The sequence below is a fragment of the Stegodyphus dumicola genome, chromosome 1 (genome assembly GCF_044657685.1).
Source record: "Stegodyphus dumicola isolate Sdum_Otavi_A_Nest chromosome 1, ASM4465768v1".
NCBI lineage: Eukaryota > Metazoa > Arthropoda > Arachnida > Araneae > Eresidae > Stegodyphus > Stegodyphus dumicola.
This window is the reverse complement of record NC_140768.1, coordinates 22,401,711-22,425,379: the sequence shown is the minus strand read 5'-3', so window position 1 is coordinate 22,425,379 and position 23,669 is coordinate 22,401,711. Positions and strand designations below refer to the sequence as shown.

General features: G+C 33.2%; 1 protein-coding gene across 2 annotated transcripts in view; it reads right to left on the bottom strand.

Moving 5' to 3' along the window:
- Positions 1 to 23,669, bottom strand: part of LOC118188284 (twitchin-like) — a 384,165-nt gene that overhangs the window by 184,531 nt on the left and 175,965 nt on the right. For both annotated transcript variants that reach the window (XM_085813574.1, XM_085813575.1), the window contains 14 exons: positions 23,233 to 23,517; positions 22,594 to 22,893; positions 22,018 to 22,320; positions 21,177 to 21,301; positions 18,951 to 19,107; positions 17,266 to 17,571; positions 15,712 to 16,014; positions 15,019 to 15,300; positions 13,765 to 14,070; positions 12,205 to 12,507; positions 11,228 to 11,509; positions 8,157 to 8,456; positions 7,515 to 7,817; positions 6,725 to 7,006 (listed from right to left, as the gene is read on the bottom strand). In XM_085813574.1, coding sequence (XP_085669700.1) covers positions 6,725 to 7,006; positions 7,515 to 7,817; positions 8,157 to 8,456; positions 11,228 to 11,509; positions 12,205 to 12,507; positions 13,765 to 14,070; positions 15,019 to 15,300; positions 15,712 to 16,014; positions 17,266 to 17,571; positions 18,951 to 19,107; positions 21,177 to 21,301; positions 22,018 to 22,320; positions 22,594 to 22,893; positions 23,233 to 23,517 — 3,837 coding nt within the window. The remainder of the gene's footprint in view (positions 1 to 6,724; positions 7,007 to 7,514; positions 7,818 to 8,156; positions 8,457 to 11,227; positions 11,510 to 12,204; positions 12,508 to 13,764; positions 14,071 to 15,018; positions 15,301 to 15,711; positions 16,015 to 17,265; positions 17,572 to 18,950; positions 19,108 to 21,176; positions 21,302 to 22,017; positions 22,321 to 22,593; positions 22,894 to 23,232; positions 23,518 to 23,669) is intronic.

Sequence of the window (23,669 nt, the reverse complement as noted above, 5' to 3'; positions counted from 1 at the left end):
CTGTCTCGTTAGCTCTCTTCAGCCACTGGTACGACAATTTCAAGGCAGACCGTGTACAGACGCTTAGGGCAGACTGGTCTATATGCTCGTAGACCTGTCAGATGCGTTCCACGTACTGCAACTCACTGTCGCCTGCGGTTAGCCTGGAGTAGAGAGCATGCATTGTGGACATCGCAACAGTGGGATTGTGTGATGTTTTCCGGCGAGTCCAGGTTTAGCTTGCAGTCTGATTCTCGCCGGACTTGCATATGGAGAGCTCCAGGTACCCGTTACCACCAAGAAAACATCATTGAACGACACCGTTACGGTGGTGCAGGAGTGCTCGTTTGGGGTGGAATTATTCTGGGTTCCAGAACTGACCTGCATGTTCAAACTGGAACCATGACAAGCCAAATCTTTCGGGACGTCATTCTGGAACAACATGTACGTTTCTTTCGGGGAGCCATGGGCGCACAATTTGTGTTTATGGATGACGACGCCCGTCCTCACCGTACAAACATCGTAAGCGAATGTCTTCAATCAGAGGATATCACCCGTATGGACTGGCCAGCATTCTCACCGGACTTGAATTCAGTAGAGCACGTGTCGGACATGCTTGGCCGACGAGTTGCAGCCCGTCAACCTCCTCCTACATGTCTACCGGAACTTCGGAGAGCATTGCTTTTCGAGTGGTGTTATATCCCCCAAGATCAGATCGAGAATTTGATACTGAGCATGCCTAGGCGTTGTACGGACTGTATTGCATCGTCTGTGAGACATACAATGTATTAACAATCATACCAACCATGTAATATTGGTTTTTTGTAAATAGTTTTTTTTTTTTTTTTTTTTTTTTTTTTTTTTTGTAATTTGCTCCAGGGAGAACAAATCGCTAATTTTTTTAATAATATCTAACATATAGCATCTTTCTTTGCTCTTTACCTTTTGTTTAATAAATAAGCTTTACAAATAAGTCACATTTGTTTTGCTTTTAACTTTTCCTTTGCCTTATTTTGCATTATCCTTAATTTATTGACATGAATGTAATAAATAAATAATAGACTTTCAACTCCTCTCTTCATTCTAAAAATAACAGAGCAATAAAATTTTTAACTAAACAAAAATGTCATCTAATCTGTATTGCGCACTTATCCATGAAATCTGAACCCTACATCTGGACATTAAACTGTCATGTGATCTGAAAAGGTATAAGAGGTTAATTGCGTCGCAACACCCTCTACTTCTGCCTTCCCTTCTGCTTCCCAGACGCTTGTGTCGCCTTGCCTAAGAGATTACTTTTTAAATTTTTATCCTTTAAGAAGATGTAATCTGTACAACGTTGGGGGAGAGGTGTTGCATAGCGCACCCACAGTGTTAATGTGCATTATTCAAGAGAAAATTATTTGTGGAATTTATTCCATGTCTGAACGATTTTGGTTTATGCATCCATCGTTCTAACTACGCATCAAAGTCTTCAAGTCATGATGCAGTAGAGAACCGCCGCCAAATCCGTGCAACTTTCTTTCACCAAGTCATCTTATTATAATTATAACACAATCTCATCACAGACCATCATTCATGCAAAAGGCATGCGGCCTGTTGAGGCCTTTACCAGTCTATATTTCTTAAGTTCCTAATGGCATAAAGATGAGAAAAAAAAAAAAATTCCGAACAAGCGGAAAGTCTTAAAGCACTGGGCGCGGATCTCATAAGAGAAAGAAGTATGACGCCGTCTGTTGACTTCAATAATGGCATATCTTCAATAGTGACGTTCATGTGGCGCCATCTGATGCCACGGAATAAAGCAACGGCATAACTTTGAAGAAGTAGATTTTCCTTGAGATAGTTTCTAAAGACAAATTCTATTTGGCATAAATACAGTGCAGAGCATAAAAATAAGTTGCAAAATAAGAAACAATTTTGTACAGGTACATGTGCGTAAAGAATTCTATCGGGACTCGAACCGGTCATGGAAAGTTTCCAATTGTTTGTTTTATTTACTACGCCATAGAGCTGTCGCATACAGAATATAATACGATATATTCAAATTCAGTCCACAAAACCTGGTATATAAGGTGCAAAAATCTTTTTTGCAAGGTACGAAATAAAAACTTGGTTAAATATGAATAAAATATAAAACCTGTTTAAATGAAGTAAATGAAAAAATATTAGATACTATAAACAATATAATATAGATAATATAAACAAGCCCTAACATTTAGAATTATGATGAATAGTGCAAGGTCTTTTATGATTTTGCTCTATGACGTAGTCATAATTGATAGTAGTCATAATCTATGACGTAGTCTAATTTCTTAACCCCTTAACTGCTGCGGCCGTATATATACGCCTTGCTCAGCCGATGCGTTAACTGCCCCGGGCGTATATATACGCCCTTCGAAACTACTATCATTTGCTTTGCGCTGCTGCCCGTAAAATTATTCGCAAAGCTTTGGAATGCAACAACGCAAATGACCTTGACAAAGTATGCGAAGGAGGATACTATTTCAGAGAAGTGTGGGGAGAAATTGGAGAGAGGGGTGTGTCTAAAGCGGTGAAAGTAATGACTGCGCGGTATTGGCTGGTGTTGTTTGAGTAAAACGTATTTTTTTTTTTAATTCTGTGTCTTCCGTTTTCGTTTACTTTTCGTAGAAGGTTCCAGGAATAAAGAAATATGTAACGGATGTTTCAAACCCGTTTGAATCAATTTTTGATGAACTGCTCGTGCTTCATATTGTTACTGAAACTAACCTTGGATCTTGGATCATATCTTTACTGCTGGCTTTAGCTACTAAAAGCTCTTACCATTATATTATCATTTTACCATAGGCCATAAAGTTAAAAATTTAAGAGGTGTATTTAAAAATACACCGCGCCCGAAGGCGAGATCAATAAATGAGAGAACTCATAAAATAAGTTTTGCTAAATTGCATATCATGGCATAGCATGGGTGATTATATACGTAAATGGTGGCGAGAAGCGAAATGAAAGTCTAAGCTTCTGCGTGAGTCAAGAACAAACACGTGATCAGCGTCCGGCATTTAGATTGGTCGAGAAGTCAGAGTTCGAAAAATGAAGTTTTTGTAGTTTTTGGCAATAAATAAAGTTCGAACATAGTAAAAGCAACATCTGGTTGTGAATTTAGGAGTCCTATGTCTTTTGAAACACTTGAAAATCTTCTACACTTGCGATATAATCATTAAATGAATAGGAAACTGTAAAAGGCGAAAATGAGGTCATGTAGCTCACTAGGGCTAATGAGTGAGAGTAAGCACTTGGTGTTACCACGAGCTTTGATGTTACCACGAACTTTGATTTTAAAACACAATGAATATATAAACCAACACCTCGCAAAAAAAAAAACTCAAGAACAAAATCGTGGTATTCAACCAGTTCGGAAGAAATATGTGTTTTTTTAGGCATACTGATTTCACAAGGTATAACACTGAAACCTGATATTATCCACTTTGCATAATGACCTTAGGATTAAACCTACAGACTCAGAAATTCTAAAATTCTCGCATAAATTTTTCCTCAAATCAAGGAAATCATTAACCCCTTAACTGCGCTGAAAACGTGCAAGATTCATTTCCCAGTGCCACGGTGAACTGGTACTGGTTCTGGTCTGGTCTAAAACTGGTACTGGTACTATACTGGTACTGGTCTAAAAATCAATTGATCGAAACTCTATTTTAGGGATGTTTCTTATTATAAAAACATCATTTTTATCATACTTATATCTTTTTATTATACTTTTACTCAAAACATTAAATTTTATGCATTCATTTTTTTTTTTTTCTTTTATTCTTTATTTTGTGAAAGTAAAACTTGCACTTATTTTCCCCTTAATACATCGCATAACTACGCGCACCTGTGTCACTGGGAAATGAATCTTGTACGTTTTCCGCGGCAGTTAAGGGGTTAATGATTTCCTTGATTTGAGGAAAAATTGCGAGAATTTTAGAATTTCTGAGTCTGTAGGTTTAATCCTAAGGTCATTATGCAAAATGGAGTTTCTTACGAACCAGCGAGCATTGGCTATGATTCTCAAGGCTTTATTTTCTATTCTTTGAATTTTCAATCTGTTCTTACGAGCTGGAGAAGCATAGAGCAGTATAGGTCTTATGGGTTGTAAATATAAAATTCTTTTAATAGCGATGCTAAGAATTGAGTGTCTGCCTATTAATGCATAAACTCTTCCAATAGCTTGGTTTGCTTTCTTGCAGATATAATTGATGTGATTTTGAAAGGTTAATTATCTATCTATGTGAACACCCAGGTATTTGACTAAGGTATCACGTGCTATTTCAATATTATTAAGTTTGATATTTTCAAGAGGCTTTCTGGTGGGGTGTTTTGAAAATAAACAACAGTAGATTTTTCAGCCAAACTGGTGATCTCTAATGATGTTATGATCTTCTATCAAGGTATTGATTCTATTCATGATGAGACGTTCAAATTATTTTCCTAAAGCTGAGAGTAAGCTAATAGGTCGGTAATCTGAAGTTTCAGAACCGTTCTTCCCAGTCTTCTTCAGTACAACAATAACGGTGTGTTTCCAGTTGCGAGGGAAAAGGTTTAATCTTAAGCAGGCATTATAGATATTTGTGATTTGCACAATTCCTCTCCTGGGAAGCTCCATGAGTGCTTTATTAGTGATGGTGTCGAAACCTGCTGCTTTTTTAGGATTTAATTTAGTAATTAAAGATTTTATTTCATTAGGTGAAGTAGGATAGTTTCTTTTATCTTGTTGGGTGGAGAGAAAGTCGGTCACATGACTGCAGATGAGCGAATCATTTGGGTTGTAGAATTGATTGACGGTAAATTGCTTTTCATACGTATCGGCAAATTTATTTGCAATATCTAAAAGGTTTGTTAATTATTATATTGTTGTCTTTAATCGGACCAATTTCAGAATTATTTTTCTTTAAAGGCTTTTGAAATCTTCCATATGGAGTGGTCGATGTGCGACAGGTTACTAATAAAATCATGCCAGCTGGAATCTTTATAATCCGCCATTAATTTTTTGAGCTGCCTGGATGCTTGGTTCAGATGAAGTATGTCAATAGGATTTAGAGTGTTTTAACGCAGTCTTATCACAATAATGGAGCAGTAATATTACATAATGGCGCATCGAACTCGAACTGAGCAAAAAAATCCCTACTTGATTGAACATTGCTGTATGGAATTAAATTGCCAGTTAAAAGTGTTAAATTGTCTAGCAATATCAAAAAAGAAAAATAAAAAAATAATGTCATTTTGCCCTGCCTTTCTAGTGATTAAATTTAAAATCTCCTTCTGCATTATAACTACAACAGTTGAATCAACAGTTGAAAGTAAGAAGATATATCCATCTTCATATATTAACAACTGTTTCAAGGTTCTTAGGCTGATGTTTTTAGTATGTATCCGTTTTGAGTGTGTGGCATCTATCTTCGTGTTAGCATTTATTCTTCAGCTATTTCATCGGATAAATAAAATGACGTCCTTTTCAGTGGTTTAAAAAATGAGAATTATGCAACAGATTTTAAATTTTGCTTCTAAATTTATAGAAACATTCCTGAAATTGTACTGATTTCCAAAAGCAAAAAGTATTGTTTAAAAAATGACTCAGTATTTCCAATATGATTTTTAATTTACAAATTTTGAGACTTTATTTTGAAAATGATGTATGTTAAACATTTTTCATTATCATGAAGTAAATGATTTTTAATTAAGCACTCCTATGAAATTTAAGTCTCTAAAGTTGTTTGTATTAGATTTTTAAAATTCAGTACTATTTTTATGAAAATGATAAAAACTTTATAATACCAAAATTTAGTTTTTCCAATTTGTTTTGCATAATTAAATAATGGATTTAAAGATTTATAATTATTGTATATAGGAAAGGTTACTAAAATTACTGTAGTAATAATTAGAAATGAGATTATTGTTTAAAAATTTGAATTTTAAGAATTTTCAATTGTTTTAAGAATGACTTATATGTCAAAAATGAATGAGTTAATTTTGAAAAACTGGTACAGAAAAATGGATATAGAATTATGTTTTGAATATAATATAAAATATATGTAACGTTTAGAATTTTGAATGTATTTATGATGAGTATAAAAACACAAAAAATTTTAAAAAGAGAATAATTGCATGTGAAGATAAGAATATGATGAGGGAGTACTAATTCAAAACAGAGGTCCTGTTTTTAACCTCTGTTATTTGTTCTTTTACTCTCCTCACATTAGAAGATATAAACTTTAAAGGTATAACATTTATAATTTTTTCATATAATTATTATTTTTTTATATCTAATGCAGTGTGATTAATTTTTTATAAATGGAATGTCTAGTGCAGTTCAAAAAGGGCAGTTGCCTTTAAACAAGGAACCGAGGCCTTTATAAGCAACAGTCAAAGCAACACTTAACCACTCATGATGTATATGATTCAGTTTTAAGTGTTTTTACTTAATAGATGGAAATGTTTGTATTAGAGAAAGCTGTGGGTTCTTCTAATTTTGTGTAAAATAAAAAAAAAAAAAAATTGAAATGTAACACTTACAAAAAAAAAAAAAAAAAAAAAAAAGAAAACATAATTTAGTAATACTAATTATAAAATTTATGATGTTAAAATATAAGTTATAACAATGAAACTTAGTTTATGTTTTGAACATTTTGAAAGTTGCTGTGATTATTCAAAATAAGTAATTGTGTGCAAAAGAACTCGCCGAATGATTTTGTAAAAGCAGAATACTTACTAAGAACAGTTATCTCGACTTCTGCTTCATCTTTTCCGGCACTGTTGACGGCTGTAACGGTATATTTTCCTGTATCAGCCCTCACTGTTTTTGTGAGAATAAACAGCGTATGATAGTCTTCGTTGTCGATTTTGATCTTCTCATTTGATGTGATAGGTTGTCCCTTAAAAGACCACGTGATCTTTGGCGGGGGCTCACCCTTCACATCTGCGTCCAACTTGACGACATTACCAGCTTTGATAACCAGATTGTTAAGATTTGTTCTGTCAATACGTGGAGCCACTAAGAGAGAAAAATTGAATTATTCATGAAAACAATCTGCTTAATAAAGTGATATTACAGCATTGCTTTTTTACTCAAAATAACAGAGTCTTCTAACGATGTAATCACATATTCAGCAAGATGCTGATATACCGTGTGAAGAAAAATATGTCCATGTGCAATATAATGATTAAAATATCTAAATTGTTTCCTCCAAGCTGATAATAGTGATCAGCCGAATTCTGAAATTTGGCATACGTTTACTATTTCATTCAAAATTTGTTGTTTGCCTACATTTGCTTTCATTAACATTAAAATAGGGTGATCATTATGTCTGAGATCTTTGGCATACACAGGGCAGAAATATTTTTCTTGACTATTATAAAAGCCGTTTAGAAACATATTAGTTTCGTTCGAAAATTTTTAGAAGGCTATGTTTATTCTGAACGACAATATCTAACAGTGCAGATAATACATTTGTGATTTCATTTACTCTTTTTGTAAATAAAAATGATATGGCGATACTTACATGATCTCGGCTTCGCTATGACCGATTTTGAAGCCTCACTAGGTTCGCTAGGTCCAGCCTTATTGAGTGCGATGACTCTGAATTCGTATTCTTCTCTTTCTTCCAGGTCGGGGACAGTGGTTGAGGTGGCAGGACCAATGGTTTCTTTGGCTTTATGCCATTTGTAAGTTCCTTTCTTCCTCTTTTCAACTGCATAACCCGTGATCGGAGCTCCACCATCAGATTCTGGAGGGCTCCATTTCAAATCAACATGGTCAGCATCCCAATCTGTTGCTTCGGGTCGGCCGGGTTTGCTAGGCTCATCTGAAAAAGAGATTTAGCATGCTGCAATTAAGCTTGGATGTTTTTATTTTCTGCTTTAATAATTAAAATTCAATGAAAAGGCCAAGAAAATGAATCATATTCTTTCCAAGAAATTTTATGAAATTATTTCAGGAAGATGGGCTTGGATATGACGCATTAAGTATGCAAACCACAGAACATTTAACGTGGGAAATAATATCGTCCCCCAAGATAAAGAGTAATAAGAATGTTGACGATACTAATTATAATATAATAAATATATTAAATTATTGAAATTTCTTCAAAGGAAGGAATTTGATACTCTATTGTCATCGGTAATTTTCTAAATGAGCAACTTACCGTACGGATTTTTAGCAAGTGTCGATTTCTCCGTCTGCAGTTCGTCAGAGTCCCCTTCTTTGTTGACTGCACGTACTCTGAACTTATAATTCTTTCCTGGAACTAGATTCTTGACATCGAACTTAGGTTCTGTAGAACGACCAGCAGGTACCCACATGCCCGTCTCAGTGTCCATTTTCTCGATTTCGTAGTATTCGATAGGAGATCCGCCATCATCATCCGGCTTCTTCCACTTTAGAGTGCACCCTTCTTTCGTCACATCCGAAACTTCTAAAGGACCATTCGGTCTCATTGGTTTTGCTAGAAATATATAAGTCGTGTTCATATAAACAAAATTTAAGATATCATCAAGTTAGATTCTTTTTTAAATACTAATCTTAAAAGGTTTTTAATCACATATGTTTTAAATTATAAACGAAGATAAAGTCATTCGCTTATCTCCATACAATACATGTATTAATTCAGAAGTCAAACAACAAAAATCAGCGTTATATTTACAAAATTTTCACAGGACTAGTTTCGATGGTTTTACCGAACCACCATCTTCAGCTGCAAAACCGCAAATGAACCAGATAGGAAATAATGATTAGATAAGATAAGAAAGTCTGGACAAGAATAAGCAAGTGGCGCCATCTGTTGGTGAAACCAGAACTAAAACATAATTTCTTTAAAGGCCGAAGGCAAATTTGGATTGGAATTAGGATCGTTAACTAGAACAGAAAGATTTTTGTGAATGTGAAATTCCTCTAGAAAATCCAGTTCTCCAATGGAAGATGTTTTTTGAATAATTTTGGCAGCAGAAAAACTGAAAGTGTGGTTTTCGGACCAACAATGTTGAGCAATAGAAGACTTCAGTGTTTCCTTTTTTCTAACATATGGCTCATGTTCCTTGACGCGAAATTTTAAGGCTCTCTTAGTTTTGCCAATGTAAATTAAACCACATTTACCCAATGTAAATTAAACCACCATAATGTGGTAAATTAAACCACATGGCCAAACTAAGAGAGCCTTAAAATTTCGCGTCAAGGAACATGAGGCATATGTTAGAAAAAAGGAAACACAGAAGTCTTCTGTTGCTCAACATTGTTGGTCCGAAAACCACACTTTCAGTTTTTCTGCTGCCAAAATTATTCAAAAAACATCTTCCATTGGAGAACTGGATTTTCTAGAGGCATTTCGCATTCATAAAAATCTTTCTGTTCTAGTTAACGATTCTAATTCCAATCCATCTTTGCCTTCGGTCTTTAAAGAAATTATGTTTTAGTTCTGGTTTCACCAACAGATGGCGCCACTTGCTTATTCTTGTCCAGGCTTTCTTATCTTATCTAATCATTATTTCCTATCTGGTTCATTTGCGGTTTTGCAGCTGAAGATGGTGGTTCGGTAAAACCATCGAAACTAGTCCTGTGAAAATTTTGTAAATATAACGCTGATTTTTGTTGTTTGACTTCTGAATTAGTATTTATTCGGCGTGTTATTGGGTCTTAATACATGTATTGTTTGTAGTTAATGGATATTCTGAAATAGTAAGATTTTATTATATTTTTTATTAACCAGTTATTTTAGATTAAACTATTCTACCATCATTCCGTTCTTATGAATGGTGATCTCTCCAAAAAAACAAATACATTTGAAAAGTACTATTATCTAAAAATCACTTGGCAATATTTGAAATACCTTTTTAAACAGTCAATTTAATCTTTGATTTATGATACAGTCGGCGAATACTTTGGCAAGATAGCTCAAGGCAAGGTATAATAAACATTTTATGTGTTCTTTCACTAGACTGGCACATTGTTAGATGATCGCAACTCCCTGCTGTCTGACTAGCATTATTTAAAGAAAGCAGCGTAGTATAAAGTTAGTGATGAAGTTCGCAACCGTATGGGCTTTTATATCAACAATGGCTAATGCCCAGCATGCTTGCAGTATAACGAAAGTCTCTGCTTGAGAAGAAATTAGAATTTCAAAACAATTTAGCTTAGTAAGTTTAGATTTTGAAATAGCTTTCAGTGATTGAGTCCTAGATTGTAGTCTTGCTTAGAAAGTATTGAAATTTGTAGGCGAAGATTTGATCATTTCTATGCTATCTGTGATAACTCAGCTATTAGTTTTTAAGTAACAGTTAAGGAGGAAGAATAGAAGTTAACGTAATTAATATGTAGAAATAGCCCGACAACATTGTTACAAAACCACTTAAGAAAATGCTATTGAAGCCTAATCAAATTTTACCAAAAAATGCTTTAAGTATGCAGAAGCCTTTGATTTTATATCTTAAAGTAAGTGCTGGTAAAATTAAAATTTAAATAATGGGGTAAATCTTTAGCTGATGTTATCACTTTGCAATTTTTTAAGCTAAGTTGAAAGTGTATGCTGCTGAAATCCATTAAATAAAGAAATAAATTTACTCAAAATTTATCATCTAAGCAATATTAAAACAAAATTATACTGAAATAGTTTCAATTTAATCCAGTGGCAATTTGAATACACGGATTCTTCTTCAGTATTCATAATAAAAATAACATTCTATGATTTAACTCCATGATATAAACCATTTCAGTTTTAAGAGCTCAGGTTTATGTTTGTTTTCAGTGTATAAGGGTGTAATTGAAAAATACTGCACAATTATTAGGAATAACATATTTGTTTTTAAATAGTGGCCTTTGTTGCATTGATAAATAGGACATTGTCAATATCGAAATCATTCATTCCAAAGAAATTGTAATGCAAAAGACCTCTGTTTTTATACAGTTCCTAAGTGATCTTGCTGAGAATTCATTATGCTAGTGTACTGCCACATAGACAACATTAACTCCATCCTCAATTAGTGGAATACATTCTTTAGTGGCATATAAATCTGTATAGTCAATGGCCATAACAGCTTACAGGAATGCACTGTAATAATTCGGAAAATAAATTAAGACTTGGAGTGTGAATTAGCATTAGCCTAATTTCGCGGAGGTAATCTAAAGAAAATTAAAAAAAAAAAAAAAAGTGTTGAAAAAGATTTTACTTTGAGAGAAAACTGATATTAAAAAATGCAGATAATTTAGTAATTCATAGAGAAATACCTAAGACAGTTATTTCTACTTCCGCTTCGTCGCTGCCAGAAGGATTAGTAGCCGTAATGTAATATTTTCCAGTGTCCTTTCGAGTCGCTTTGGGAAGGCAGAATTTACTGTTATAGTCCACATTGTTTATGTTATAAACATCTCCATTGTCAATATGATGCTGTCCAAAGCGCCACTGGACTTTGGGAGGAGGTTCACCTATGATGTCGACATCAAAGCTCACCATTTGTCCGGCTTTAACAACTATATTTTTCAAGTTGGTTCTATCAATGCGAGGTTTCACTGTGAAAACACACAGAAAACATATGTTACTTTAGAAATAGCTTGCATACAATGCACACAAGAACAAAATGTTGAAATAAAAAAATAAATGAAAAACAACAAAAGTCTTTAGGAACTTCCAAGAAGCATGTATTGCACTTAATAATATACAACATATTTTTCAGATTCAAAATGTAATGTTACTTTAGAAATAGCTTGCATACAATGCACACAAGAACAAAATGTTGAAATAAAAAAATAAATGAAAAACAACAAAAGTCTTTAGGAACTTCCAAGAAGCATGTATTGCACTTAATAATATACAACATATTTTCCAGATTCAAAATGTACTGAGTTTGAAAAAAAGGCAATTTAAATGGCTAGTAATTTTTTTTAAATCTTCAATACACCTAAAAAAACCTTTTTTACAAAAGTACTTTAATTTGTAAACGAAAGACTACCATTTATAGACAGCTTTTAACTTAGATGTCTGTTTTTCTTTTCCAGAAATGTTTGAAAACTTATCAGATATAATAAATTGATAGTTCTCAGTGTAATGGATTAATTTTTTTTTATTTACTCAAATACTGTTGTTCCAGATATCCATTAAATTACATCTTCTTGCTCACCCCACAGTTCTACGCTTCGTGCAAGGTATGCAGAATTAATTTTAATAAAAAAATTATCAAGACTATAATTGAAACCTTAAAACTTACGGTTTTTAGGCTTTGACAGGTGAGGGGAAGTGGACTGGCTGGGTTCACCTGGTCCTGCCTTGTTTACGGCTCTTACACGGAATTCGTATTTGTCTCCTTCGTTAAGCCCAGTCACTTTAGCTTTCGGTATGTTGCCTTCTACTTCCTTGACAGGAAGCCAGTCCGGGCTGTATTTGTCTTTCTTCTCCACTATGTAACCAGTAATAGGAGCTCCTCCATCTCTTACAGGAGGATCCCACTTTAGATCTACAAAGTCTGAATCATAGTCTTTGATTTCTGGGAGACCCGGTGGTCCTGGTTCCTCTATAGAAAAGAATAATATTAGCACACAGTAAAGAAAAGGCCATAAATTTTGCATTAAGCAGAGTCATTCTTTATTAATATGGTACGCAAAATGAATTATCATTTATGGTTTAACTTGGCCATGGTATGAAAAATCTATGAAGTTCCGCAAGAAATGAAAACATAAGAGAGATTTTCGAAAATTCCAGATTCACCATAATTTGGTAATTAGCATTTTTCCAGGTACTAATTTTCTTTTTTTTCTTTCAAGAAATTGGCTCAGGAAAAGAGAAGTTAGAGTAGCACAATTTTAAGCCTTCATACTCGTTTCAAGTCAGGCAAACCATTTTATTTTCCTAATTCATTTTTATTACTTCTGTTTCTATATTAATGAATTTTAACTTTTTTGTTACTGCATATTTCATTTGTTATTAAAGCCATAATCACACTTATATTGTTACTATGAACACGATAATGCACAATGAATTTCACGTTAGAGAATATGTATATAATGTACATCAAATACACTTTAACAGTTCTACCTGGGTACGCAGCAAATGTTCAATTATCAGTTGGTTCGGTGCTGAAATCAATTATATAATTTAATTAGCCCATAATGCTGAAAAGAATTTGTGGAGACATATTATTGCAATATCGATTCTCTATCATATATGTTCCAGTTAATTTAGGATAGCGTAAACACACTGCCCTGAATGCAAGAATACACATCTCTTATCTTGTATCTTGTTTCTTCCTTCCTATCTATATCCTGTTAATACTCCTAAAATACTAGGTTCATTAAAAACGAAAATGGCTTACTGAACGTGATCTAGTATCGCCTAAAAGAACAGCAACTAAACTAAACTCAGTGGCGTAACAGCCCTAGCGGGCCAATGCCTGCAGTGCCCCGAAATCTGCTTTCTTGACCGTGGGCCCCGGGGTGTGTAAGCATATGCCCTAAGCAAGTGGTCAGCTTGTCGCAGGACCTCCAGTGTTTAGTCCTAAACCGAACTTGGTACTTATTTTATCGACCCAAGGGATGAAAGGTTGAGTCGACCTTGCTCAGCCCGGGGATCGAACCCCGGACCTCTGGTGCTGATGCGCGATGCGCTAAAAAGAACAGCAATAGCAGCAAATTATTTTCGTTTTGCATATAAATATTAATAAAACATATAATAAGTCTCACTTAAGTTTAATAAGCGTGACTTATATTTGTAACCTTAAGATTAAATTCGAGTATTAGTGCATATAAAGTAAAGATTTATATAGTAGCCTTACCATATGGATTTTTAGCGACAGTAGCTCGCTCTGTTTCCAATGGTTCAGATTCTCCTTCATCGTTGACTGCTTTGACTCGAAATTGGTACTTTTTGCCCGGATCCAGGCCTGTGATGGGTGCTTCTGTTTTATCCTTGTCGACACGTCCAGCAGGAATCCATCTACCTGTGGTCGGATCCATCCGTTCGAGGACGTAGCCTGTGATTGGTGTGCCCCCATCGTCTTTTGGTTTCTTCCAACTCAGCTTGCAACCTTCTGCGTGTACATCTGATACTTCCAGAGGACCTTCAGGCTTAGATGGTTTATCTGCAATGGTTGAAGACCAAAATTAATGTGAATCGCCCATTCGAAAAACGCCAGTTCGGTTTTAAGTATAAATGGTAAAACGCAGCTCAAATTTTCTTCAGTTTTTTTTTCCTTAACGAAGAATTAAATGTACATGTTTTGCTTAATTACTCAAATTCAAAAGAATATATTAAGAAATAGAATATATAACATGCATAGTTCCAAATAATTACTGCCTATATTAGGTAAGCACAAAATTTTAGTTTTTATCTTGTAAAATGAAATAAACGTTACTAAAAATTTCGGTGTTATGGAGCATATAATTAGCATAAAGTCAAAAACCGTTCTTTCGAGAAAAGAGCTTCTAAAGCTAATGATCGTGTCTGTGTTAAAGCAAAACCCAGTAATTGCTTTTAGTGAATTGTTTGTTTTTATGCATCTTTCAATTTTTACTCCATAGAATAAAATATCGAAAATCAAGCAAAAAACTGCAAGTGATAAGAGAAAAAAATTCGGAATCCTTCATTTCATTTTAGTATTAGGAATATGAAAGATAAACTGCATTAGTTAAGAGTATTTTATCTGCAACAACTGTCTTTAGTTCTATTTTACTACTTAAAACTATATGAAAAATAATCTATCGCCTTTAAAAATGAACACCAGAAAACTTTGCATTTCAGATATCGCTTCCCAGTCTCCTTACACTTTTACGATTTCTAAAATGCAGAGCTAAGTAATACGTAAAATGCATCGTTTTAATAAAAATATATTTCTGCCTACGAATATAAAATATCTTGAATGAGTAACTAAAAGGAAGCTTTCATATAAAAATATTCATTAGCTTCATTCTTGGAATTTACTATTGCTAATTTTAGACGCGTGGAATATTTAACCTCTAATTTTTCCTTGTCGTTTTATTTATTTTAAACATGGACCTGAAACTAATAGATATTGTAACAAAATACGCACCCAAGAATATGATTTCTACATCTTCTTCATCTTTTCCTGAGCTGTTTACTGCAGTTAGCTTATACTTTCCAGACTGCTTACGAACTCCATTCTTGATATTGAGGTGGGTCATGTATTCTTCATTATCCACTTTGATAGATTCTCCTATTTCTACGGGTTTGCCACCGAAACTCCAAGTGCATGTGGGAGGAGGTTCTCCAATAACTTCGACGTCCAGCTTTACACTTTGTCCCGCCCTAACTACGATTTGCTGTAGATTATCACGGACGATCTTGGGTGCCACTGAAATTTCAAATACATATAATATCAGAAAAATAGGGAAAAAAAATCAACATAATAAATGGTGATGGGAAGGTGTCTTTCTGATAAACTGTTTTCATATTGGTAAAAAAATTTAAAGGAAAGTGTTTCAAAATTAAACATAACTATTAGAAAATTATATCGTAATTTGTCTGAAGGAACATCTCCTTTAACAAATTATTGTATATTAGATAAGTAACTTATGAAAACCATTTACTATTGATCAAGTATAATTTAAAATTGATGAACAACAAAAAGCATAATTATAAACATGTTACTATTTCTAGGACTGGAATAAAGTGAACGAAAGAATTTAGGGGATATTAGAAATTAAATTTAAAATTTTATCTTACAAGAAGATTTTAGATGATGGAAATTGATTTTTATACTAACAATATCTGGGCTTGGCAGTATGGGACTTGGTTGGTTCGCTCGGCTCTCCAGGTCCAGCTTTGTTGACTGCTCTGACACGGAACTGATAATTGTTTCCATATTGTAGATTGGGTACTTTTGCCTCTGGCTTCGGGCTTTGTGTCGTAAGACAAGGTTCCCAACCGGGCCCATAGCGTTCTTTCTTTTCTACAATGTAACCAGTAATAGGCGCCCCGCCATCGTCTTTAGGAGGGGTCCATTTGAGATCCACGTGATTTTCATCCCAGTCCACGATCTCCGGGGTTCCAGGAGCGCCAGGTTCGTCTATAAAAAGAGAATCAATAATAATAACGATGCTTAAAACAAGCCTTAATATATTCAATTCTTAGATGCCAGTGTTCCGCATGTGCGCAAATTCCAAGTTTTTTAATATTTTTCACTTTAAAATTAAAAGCACAGTATCCTAGTTTTTGGAGACAGGCTGCAGAATGAATGTTAACTGTATGGCAGCCATCCAAATTTTTTTTCTAATAAGATTAGGATAATCTTGAAATTAAAAGTTTATAAAATGTAATTTGAAATAATTGATAATTTTTCATGGTCTCACACTTTTAACTACCGATTGTGTTTTGGTTATTAAATAAAGTTATAATGGTTTTGGAAAGCAGCAAAATTTATAGAAAAATGGAAAACCAGTTTTCTTGAAAATGTAATTTTTTTATTTTTATTGTTCAGAAAGGCTCATTGCTGATGATCAACTCGGCCACAAATCTATAAATATAATTCATTGCTTAATCAAGAACATAATAAATATCAAATAAGTATATGAATGCGAATGGGATAACATACTATCCTTAAGCGTACTGTTTGGTAATGTCTCTCAGACGCTGTTGCGTATTGTACGCTTCACGCGGCAATTCCGACAGAACACCGCCGAGCGGTAAAGTCGCTGAACACTGGTAGTTCGGTCCGAGGTTCGAATTCCGCGAACGGGCTGGCTGCATGGGCGGTTTCGTGGTTTTCCCCATGTGTAACGTGTATACGAGCCAGTTTCTCTCAGAAAGTCCTCCACGAAGGCATCCCTCCCCTTAGGCAGATAGCCCTAGTGTGCTTTCTCAAAATTAAATACACCACACCTAACAGAACACCCGAACTATCTAACAGAATACTATTCCTAAGTTTCGTGCGCACAAATGGATGAACAGCAATAGAGTTTTTCTTGCATGTTTATACTTATTTCCAAAATCAGCAATAGAATTACTTTTGGTAATGTATAACTGACCTAAATCTAGGACTGGAATAAAGTGAACGAAAGAAGTGTGCGGGCTGTCTGCATACGAAATATTCAAAAATTTAACAAAATCCTTAAATAAATAAAATAAATAAAGGTGTTTGAAAATATTCGTGCTCAGCTTTTTCTTTTTTTCTTTTCAAAAACTTGTTACTTCTATTTGAACTATTATTTGAAGCGCTGTATTACTGCAATTCACAAATTCTTTCAAATGATTTATTTTTATTTAGATTCCAATGCATCCTCAAAGGGATTTATTAGGAAGAATAATCTGCTCAACTTACCGTAAGGGTTCTTGGCCAGTGTTGGCCTGTCTGTAACTAACGGCTCTGATTCTCCTTCAGGATTGATAGCTTTCACCCGGAACTGGTATTCTTTACCAGGAGTTAAGCCAGTAACATCCATTTCAGTTTCCTTTCCATCAGTTCGACCCACTGGAACCCAGTTGCCAGTTGATGTATCCAATTTCTCCACTGCGTAACCAGCAATCGGTTTACCGCCGTCGTCCTCAGGTTTGGACCATTTCAGCTTGCAACCTTTAGCAGTAACGTCACTCACCTTCAAGGGACCCGTGGGTCTGCTGGGAGCGCCTAAACAAAATAATAAAGATTACTTCACAGATTTTTCTAGATTTGAACAGAAAGATTTTGTTCAGCTTATAGCTGAAATTAATCACTCAATCCGGGAAAAGTAATCTCTAGTTAAATACAAATATATCCACTTAAGGATCCAGAGGTAATTTGTTTCTAACTATAATGCGTTACAGTTAGAAACACCTATTTTCCTCAAAATTTCATCAGGACGTTGTGAATTATTATGTTAAATACTTCTAAAATACATTGGTTTCTAGATTTTTTTATTATTTTTTTATTATTTTATAAAAAAAAATTAATTTTTTAAGAAAAAGTTTAATTCTTGAATTTACTTGCTTGTTTCTCAAAAGACTTAATTAGTATTTTCTTTTTTGAACTTTAATTCTTAAATGTTAATACTTAAATGTAAATTTCTAAGGATACCACTTTATTGGAATTGCTTTTGGTTTTGACTTTTACCCTTGCCTTCATGAATGACGAAACACGAATTGAATGATTGGAGAGTTAGGTTTAGAGGCAACTTCCCCTTGATAAGTCTGTCTCCTGCCTACTCTGCGATCATTCACATATGCATTTTTTAAAAAAATTGTTTAATTTAATTTTAATTTATTAAATTAGTAGATTTATTTTCATGGATAGATTTTGCACTTGATTTGCTTATGCTTCTGAATTTAAATGATATTGTAGATTAGTTCGAGAATTAAATCTTTTAAATGTTTTGCATTTTTTAAAATTATTTTAAATTATTTTGGCTTTTTTCCTTTTTTTAGAATTTAAATTTGCTTTTTTACTTTTTTACTTTTATACATATTTGTTAAGAATTTAAATTTGTTTAAATTTAAATTTCATTCCTTGCAGCAATGGCGCAAAGAATATTTAATTAAATATGTATTTAAATTTAATTTTTTTTTAATTAAACTCAATTTATACTTATGAAACAATTTAATAAAAATAAGATATTTTTCCTATTCTTATTTTAAATTTACTTTTTTCCGAATGAATCGGAAAAGGCTTATTTTTGTATATGTTCTATAATGCTACTATATAATGTTATTTGAATGCTTTCGAAGTAAAATAAATTTCAAGATTCCGATCTTAGAGTTTTTTCCATTTTAAATGTAAAGAAAGATAAGAATATTATTACACAAAATGTCAGCAATATTCATTTCTAATAACAAAACAATTTTTTAAATTTTAGTTTTATTGTAATTATAGTTTTTGAACGCTTGAACGAATGTTCTATGGATATAATGGTGAATGAAACTACTCACATTTTAATCAAACACCAAAAAATATTTCTACATTTGAAATTGATTGCTTCGCTCAGAAGATGATAAAAATAGCCCTTAAAACGAATTTTCTATTATTAAACTCACCTAAAACGACAAACTCAACTTGGGCCTCATCCCTGCCTACTTCATTTTCAGCTATGATAACATAAAGCCCAGTGTCCTTCCGCTGAGCATCGTTGATAGTAATTTTGGTCTTGTAGTCTTCACTTACAACTTCAACGTTGTTCTCGGTCTTTACAATCTATAATTGACAAGAAAATAATATTTATTTTTGCATTTGTAAGCACAGCATATCTAATAGCAATGAAGTGTATTTATCGTAATCTGTGATAGATGAACATTTTCCTAAATATTTTGTTCTTTAAACATTTGAGATTGTGATTTCATTATCAGTATTATTGTATTAATGTCTGGATTTTTTTCTTCGGTTTTCCTCTCTAAACTACACAGTTGCTTACGGAAATCAAATCATCATCATCCAAGTGTCGATACTATTGAGATTTTGTAGGATATATTTACGTGTACGTGTGCTAGTGTGTTTTTATATATTATTTCTTAATTTCATATAATTTTTTGTTAATACTCGTAATACTACAACATAGACCTTTTTTTTCGAATGTACGTTAACGATTCATTTACTATTATATAGCCTCAATTTGAACATCAATTTTTCTAAAAATCAGACAATAACTTAACTGATTATAATTGTATGATTGTCAATTGAAAATTAGACTTTTTTTCGTTCATACCTTGAATTTTCATATAACTCATTCACATGTTTTGAATTTTCATATAATTCATTCACCTATTTTAAATTTTCATATAATTCATTCACCTATTTTGAATATTCATCATTAATTTCTACCTTTTTTTAGAGACAGGCTTATTTACAATCGTATTCTCTGTCAGAATAACCTTCAGTAACATAGCTTGAAAGCTATATTTTAATTTTATAGCAGCTATTTTAATTTTAAAAACCTTTCCTATCAATTCTTGTTCAAACTTACAACTCCCTACCAGCATGAGTTTTTAGAATCGCGTTGAATGCAAATGAGTTAGAAGTATATAAGGAAGGTTCAGCTTACTTCGCTAGAGAGTGCTACGAATCCTTAGTAGCGCATGTTTTTCCTTCGGGCTAAGTCTGCGTTAGGTACTTGTGTTTAGCTTCAACTAAGTCTCGTTTAGTTAGTTATAGTTTAGTTTCTTATTCCTTATTCTGGGTTAAAGCGCGAGTAGAGGCTTCCTGTAAGCCCCAGAAGGGGGCCGCCTGTCGTTCTTAATTGAGTAAAATAAAGGGTATTTTAACCCTTCTTGAGTCTATGTTTTAGTTGTTTGAACTCAGCAATAAGTTGCTACGCAGTTCAATAGGTTCCTCGACGTTCATCTTAGACAAAAAGTATGAGGAACTCTACAAACTCTTAAAACTTAACGTATATTCTTATGCAATACTAAATCATTCGAATCTAAGGTTGCCAAGTGACGGTGTTGATGGAAATTACACTTTTATAAAAAATCAGAAAAGTGCTAAATATAAGGTCGTGTGAATTTTCTTCAATAATAAATCTACTCATACAGCAGCCGAAGTGATAGGATACATAAATTCTCCAACAAACTGACTGACTTGAATCTTATGCTACTGGTACGTGTCAAACTTTAGAAATTTAATATACTTTAGAAATTTAATATATTTAATAAAAATAGAAATTTAATATAAATAAAATTACGGCCTCATTATATTATTTAATTTTTATTTTGTTATGAAATTAAGCACTATGATTTCTCTAACAGTGAATGCAACTAAGTTTAATTAAGCTTAACAAAATTTTCTTTGATAATAACTTGAGGATAAGTTCACCAAAACACGCACTGACTAGAATGCTGTGCTATCTGTAACGTGTATATAGATCTATAGAGATCATTATCAAATCTATTATCTATAGTGATCTATAGAGATCATTATCTAATCTATTATCTATAGTGATCTATAGAGATCATTATCTAATCTATTATCTATAGTGATCTATAGAGATCATTATCTAATCTATTATCTATAGTGATCTATAGAGATCATTATCTAATCTATTATCTATAGTGATCTATAGAGATCATTATCTAATCTATTATCTATAGTGATCTATAGAGATCATTATCTAATCTATTATCTATAGTGATCTATAGAGATCATTATCTAATCTATTAACTATAGTGATCTACAGAGATCATTATCTAATCTATTATCTATAGTGATCTATAGAGATCAATATCTAATCTATTATCTATAGTGATCTATAGAGATCATTATCGACTCACTTTTTCTTTTAATTTCCAAGTTATTGTCGGCGGTGGCTCTCCTCTAACGTTCACCTCCAGTTTGATAACCTTGCCCCTCTTTACTGTTATGGTATCCAGATTGCTTCGATCGATGTAAGGCTTCACTGGAAAAATAAGTTATGAAGATTTCTTAGCAAAACAGTATAGAGTAGAAAGAATACAGTTTTAGTAATCTATTTTCTTCTCTGTAACGTAAACAAAGGATTACACTAAATGCGATTTAAAGGGATAATTTCCGCAGTTTTGAAAGTTATTCAATAACTGCACTCAAATTCGGTTAATCAAATTTTTTATTCAAGTGTTAATTTATTTTTTTGTACTTTTAATATTTGTACTTTTTAATAAGAATGGATACCACCTGATAACGTTCTTCCAGACATGACTATGTGCAATGATAAATAACTCTATCAATTTCTCTAATTTTTTTTTCTTCAAATGTTTTGACCATTGTGTTAAAATTTTAGATAGCCCTCTGCAAAATATCCGAACACTTTATTCAATAATTATCTGTGAGAACAAATTCCAAATTTTATATTATTTTTTTATCTTTTTGACATGGTGTGATCTTGAAGTTTCCTTTATTTGGAGCATGAACATAAGAGAATATTAAGGCTTATAATACAGTCAGGGTTTTCAAGTGAAAAACTTTGATATATTTAAAACGCACTTTAAAAAAGTATTAATTTCTCTGGAGTGTGTTCTAACCAATGAAAGATAAAACGTTTCACGGGGCAGAAAGCACTAAGATGAATATAAGATGAGTGCGCATCCAATTTTGATTAGATTTTTGAAAGAAAAAAAAATGACAGAAGAAACATACATCTCCTGTGCTTTACAAGGTGCATCTTGGTAGCATCACTCGGTTCGCTAGGTCCAGCTTTGTTCACGGCGATAACTCGGAACTGATATTCCTGACGCTCTTTCAAGTCCGCTACATCAGTCTGCGTCTTATCCCCAGGCACTTCTAGAGCCTTCTCCCAGTCCGGACTGGATTTCAGTTTCTTCTCAATGATATACTTAGTGATAGGTGCTCCACCATCTGATTTTGGCTTTTCCCACTTCAGATCAACTTTAATATTGTCGTAATCTACAATCTGAGGAGTACCAGGTTTGTCTGGCTCATCTAAAACGTTCCAAAAAGAGATTAGTTGTAAGAAAGAATCATATTAAGAACTGAAAAGTTCAAACTATTGAAAATATGTGATTTTTAGAAATTATAGCGTAGAATAATCAATAATTCATGCAAGTAGTACCTATATACTCTTTAACATTCAATTAGAACACATTACGTACAAAACGAATTTAATTACGTCAAATATTAAAATGAGTAGAATTTTTGAAGAAAATGAAAAGAATTCCGTTTAAATGAAAAAAAAAATTCATTCAAAGAACCAACCATAAGGATTCTTAGCTAGTATGGGCTCTAGAGTTTCCAGTGGCTCTGATTCTCCTTCATCATTGGTAGCCACTACCCTAAACAAATATTCCTTTCCTGGTGTTAGTCCGGTTACTTCAAACTCTGGCTCGTCCGTCTTTCCACAACGTGTCCAGCGTCCGCTTTCTTTGTCTAATTTCTCGATCTCATACTGTTTGATGGGGAGTCCACCATCGTCTTTTGGCTTGCTCCATTTCAGCTTGCATCCTTCTTTACGAACATCTGATACCTTCAAGGGACCTTCAGGTTTGGATGGTGCGCCTAGAAGGAAATTCATATGATAAAAATAGGAATAAAAATTAAAGCTGTATAAGTTAGCAAAATATTTAATGCTGTTAATAAGTTTCTAGGAATCAAATTTGTAACTTTCCAGCATTTAATATTTTCAATTTGCAAAACTTTATTGTCCATTTCCTTTTATCAGAATTATATTATAATCTTTTTTTTTTTTTTTTCTAAACTCCGGCACCTTTTTTTTTTCTCTCTAAATCCATACATATGTTTGATAGATAAGTAGTACGTCATCAAATATGCCTTTTATGAAACGTAAGGAACCAAAATTATGTTATAGAGATAGAAAGAATATGCGAATAATCTTACCTAATACGGTTACATCTACAGAGACACTGTCTTTTCCAGACGCATTCGTCGCTGTTATTATATATTTTCCAGAATGCTTTCTGGTCAGCTTGTTCAGGTAAATATCAGAATGGTAATCTCTGTTATCAATTTTGATATGATCGTTATTTGTAAGTTTGAGGTCATCGCCAAATGTCCAAACAACTTTAGGAGGAGGTTCACCTCGAATGTCGACTTCGAACTTGTGAGATCTACCAACTTTGAGGACTACATTGTTCAGGTTGGTTCGGTCGATGTAAGGTTTCACTGGAAAATATAAAAGATAACTTTCAAAATACGGATATGTAGTTCCATTTATTATTACATCATACTATTATTAATTTTAAAAAATTAAATTGGTATGGAAAAATTGCTTTACTAGCAACGGCCAATAATAACGGATATGCATAAAATTGTGA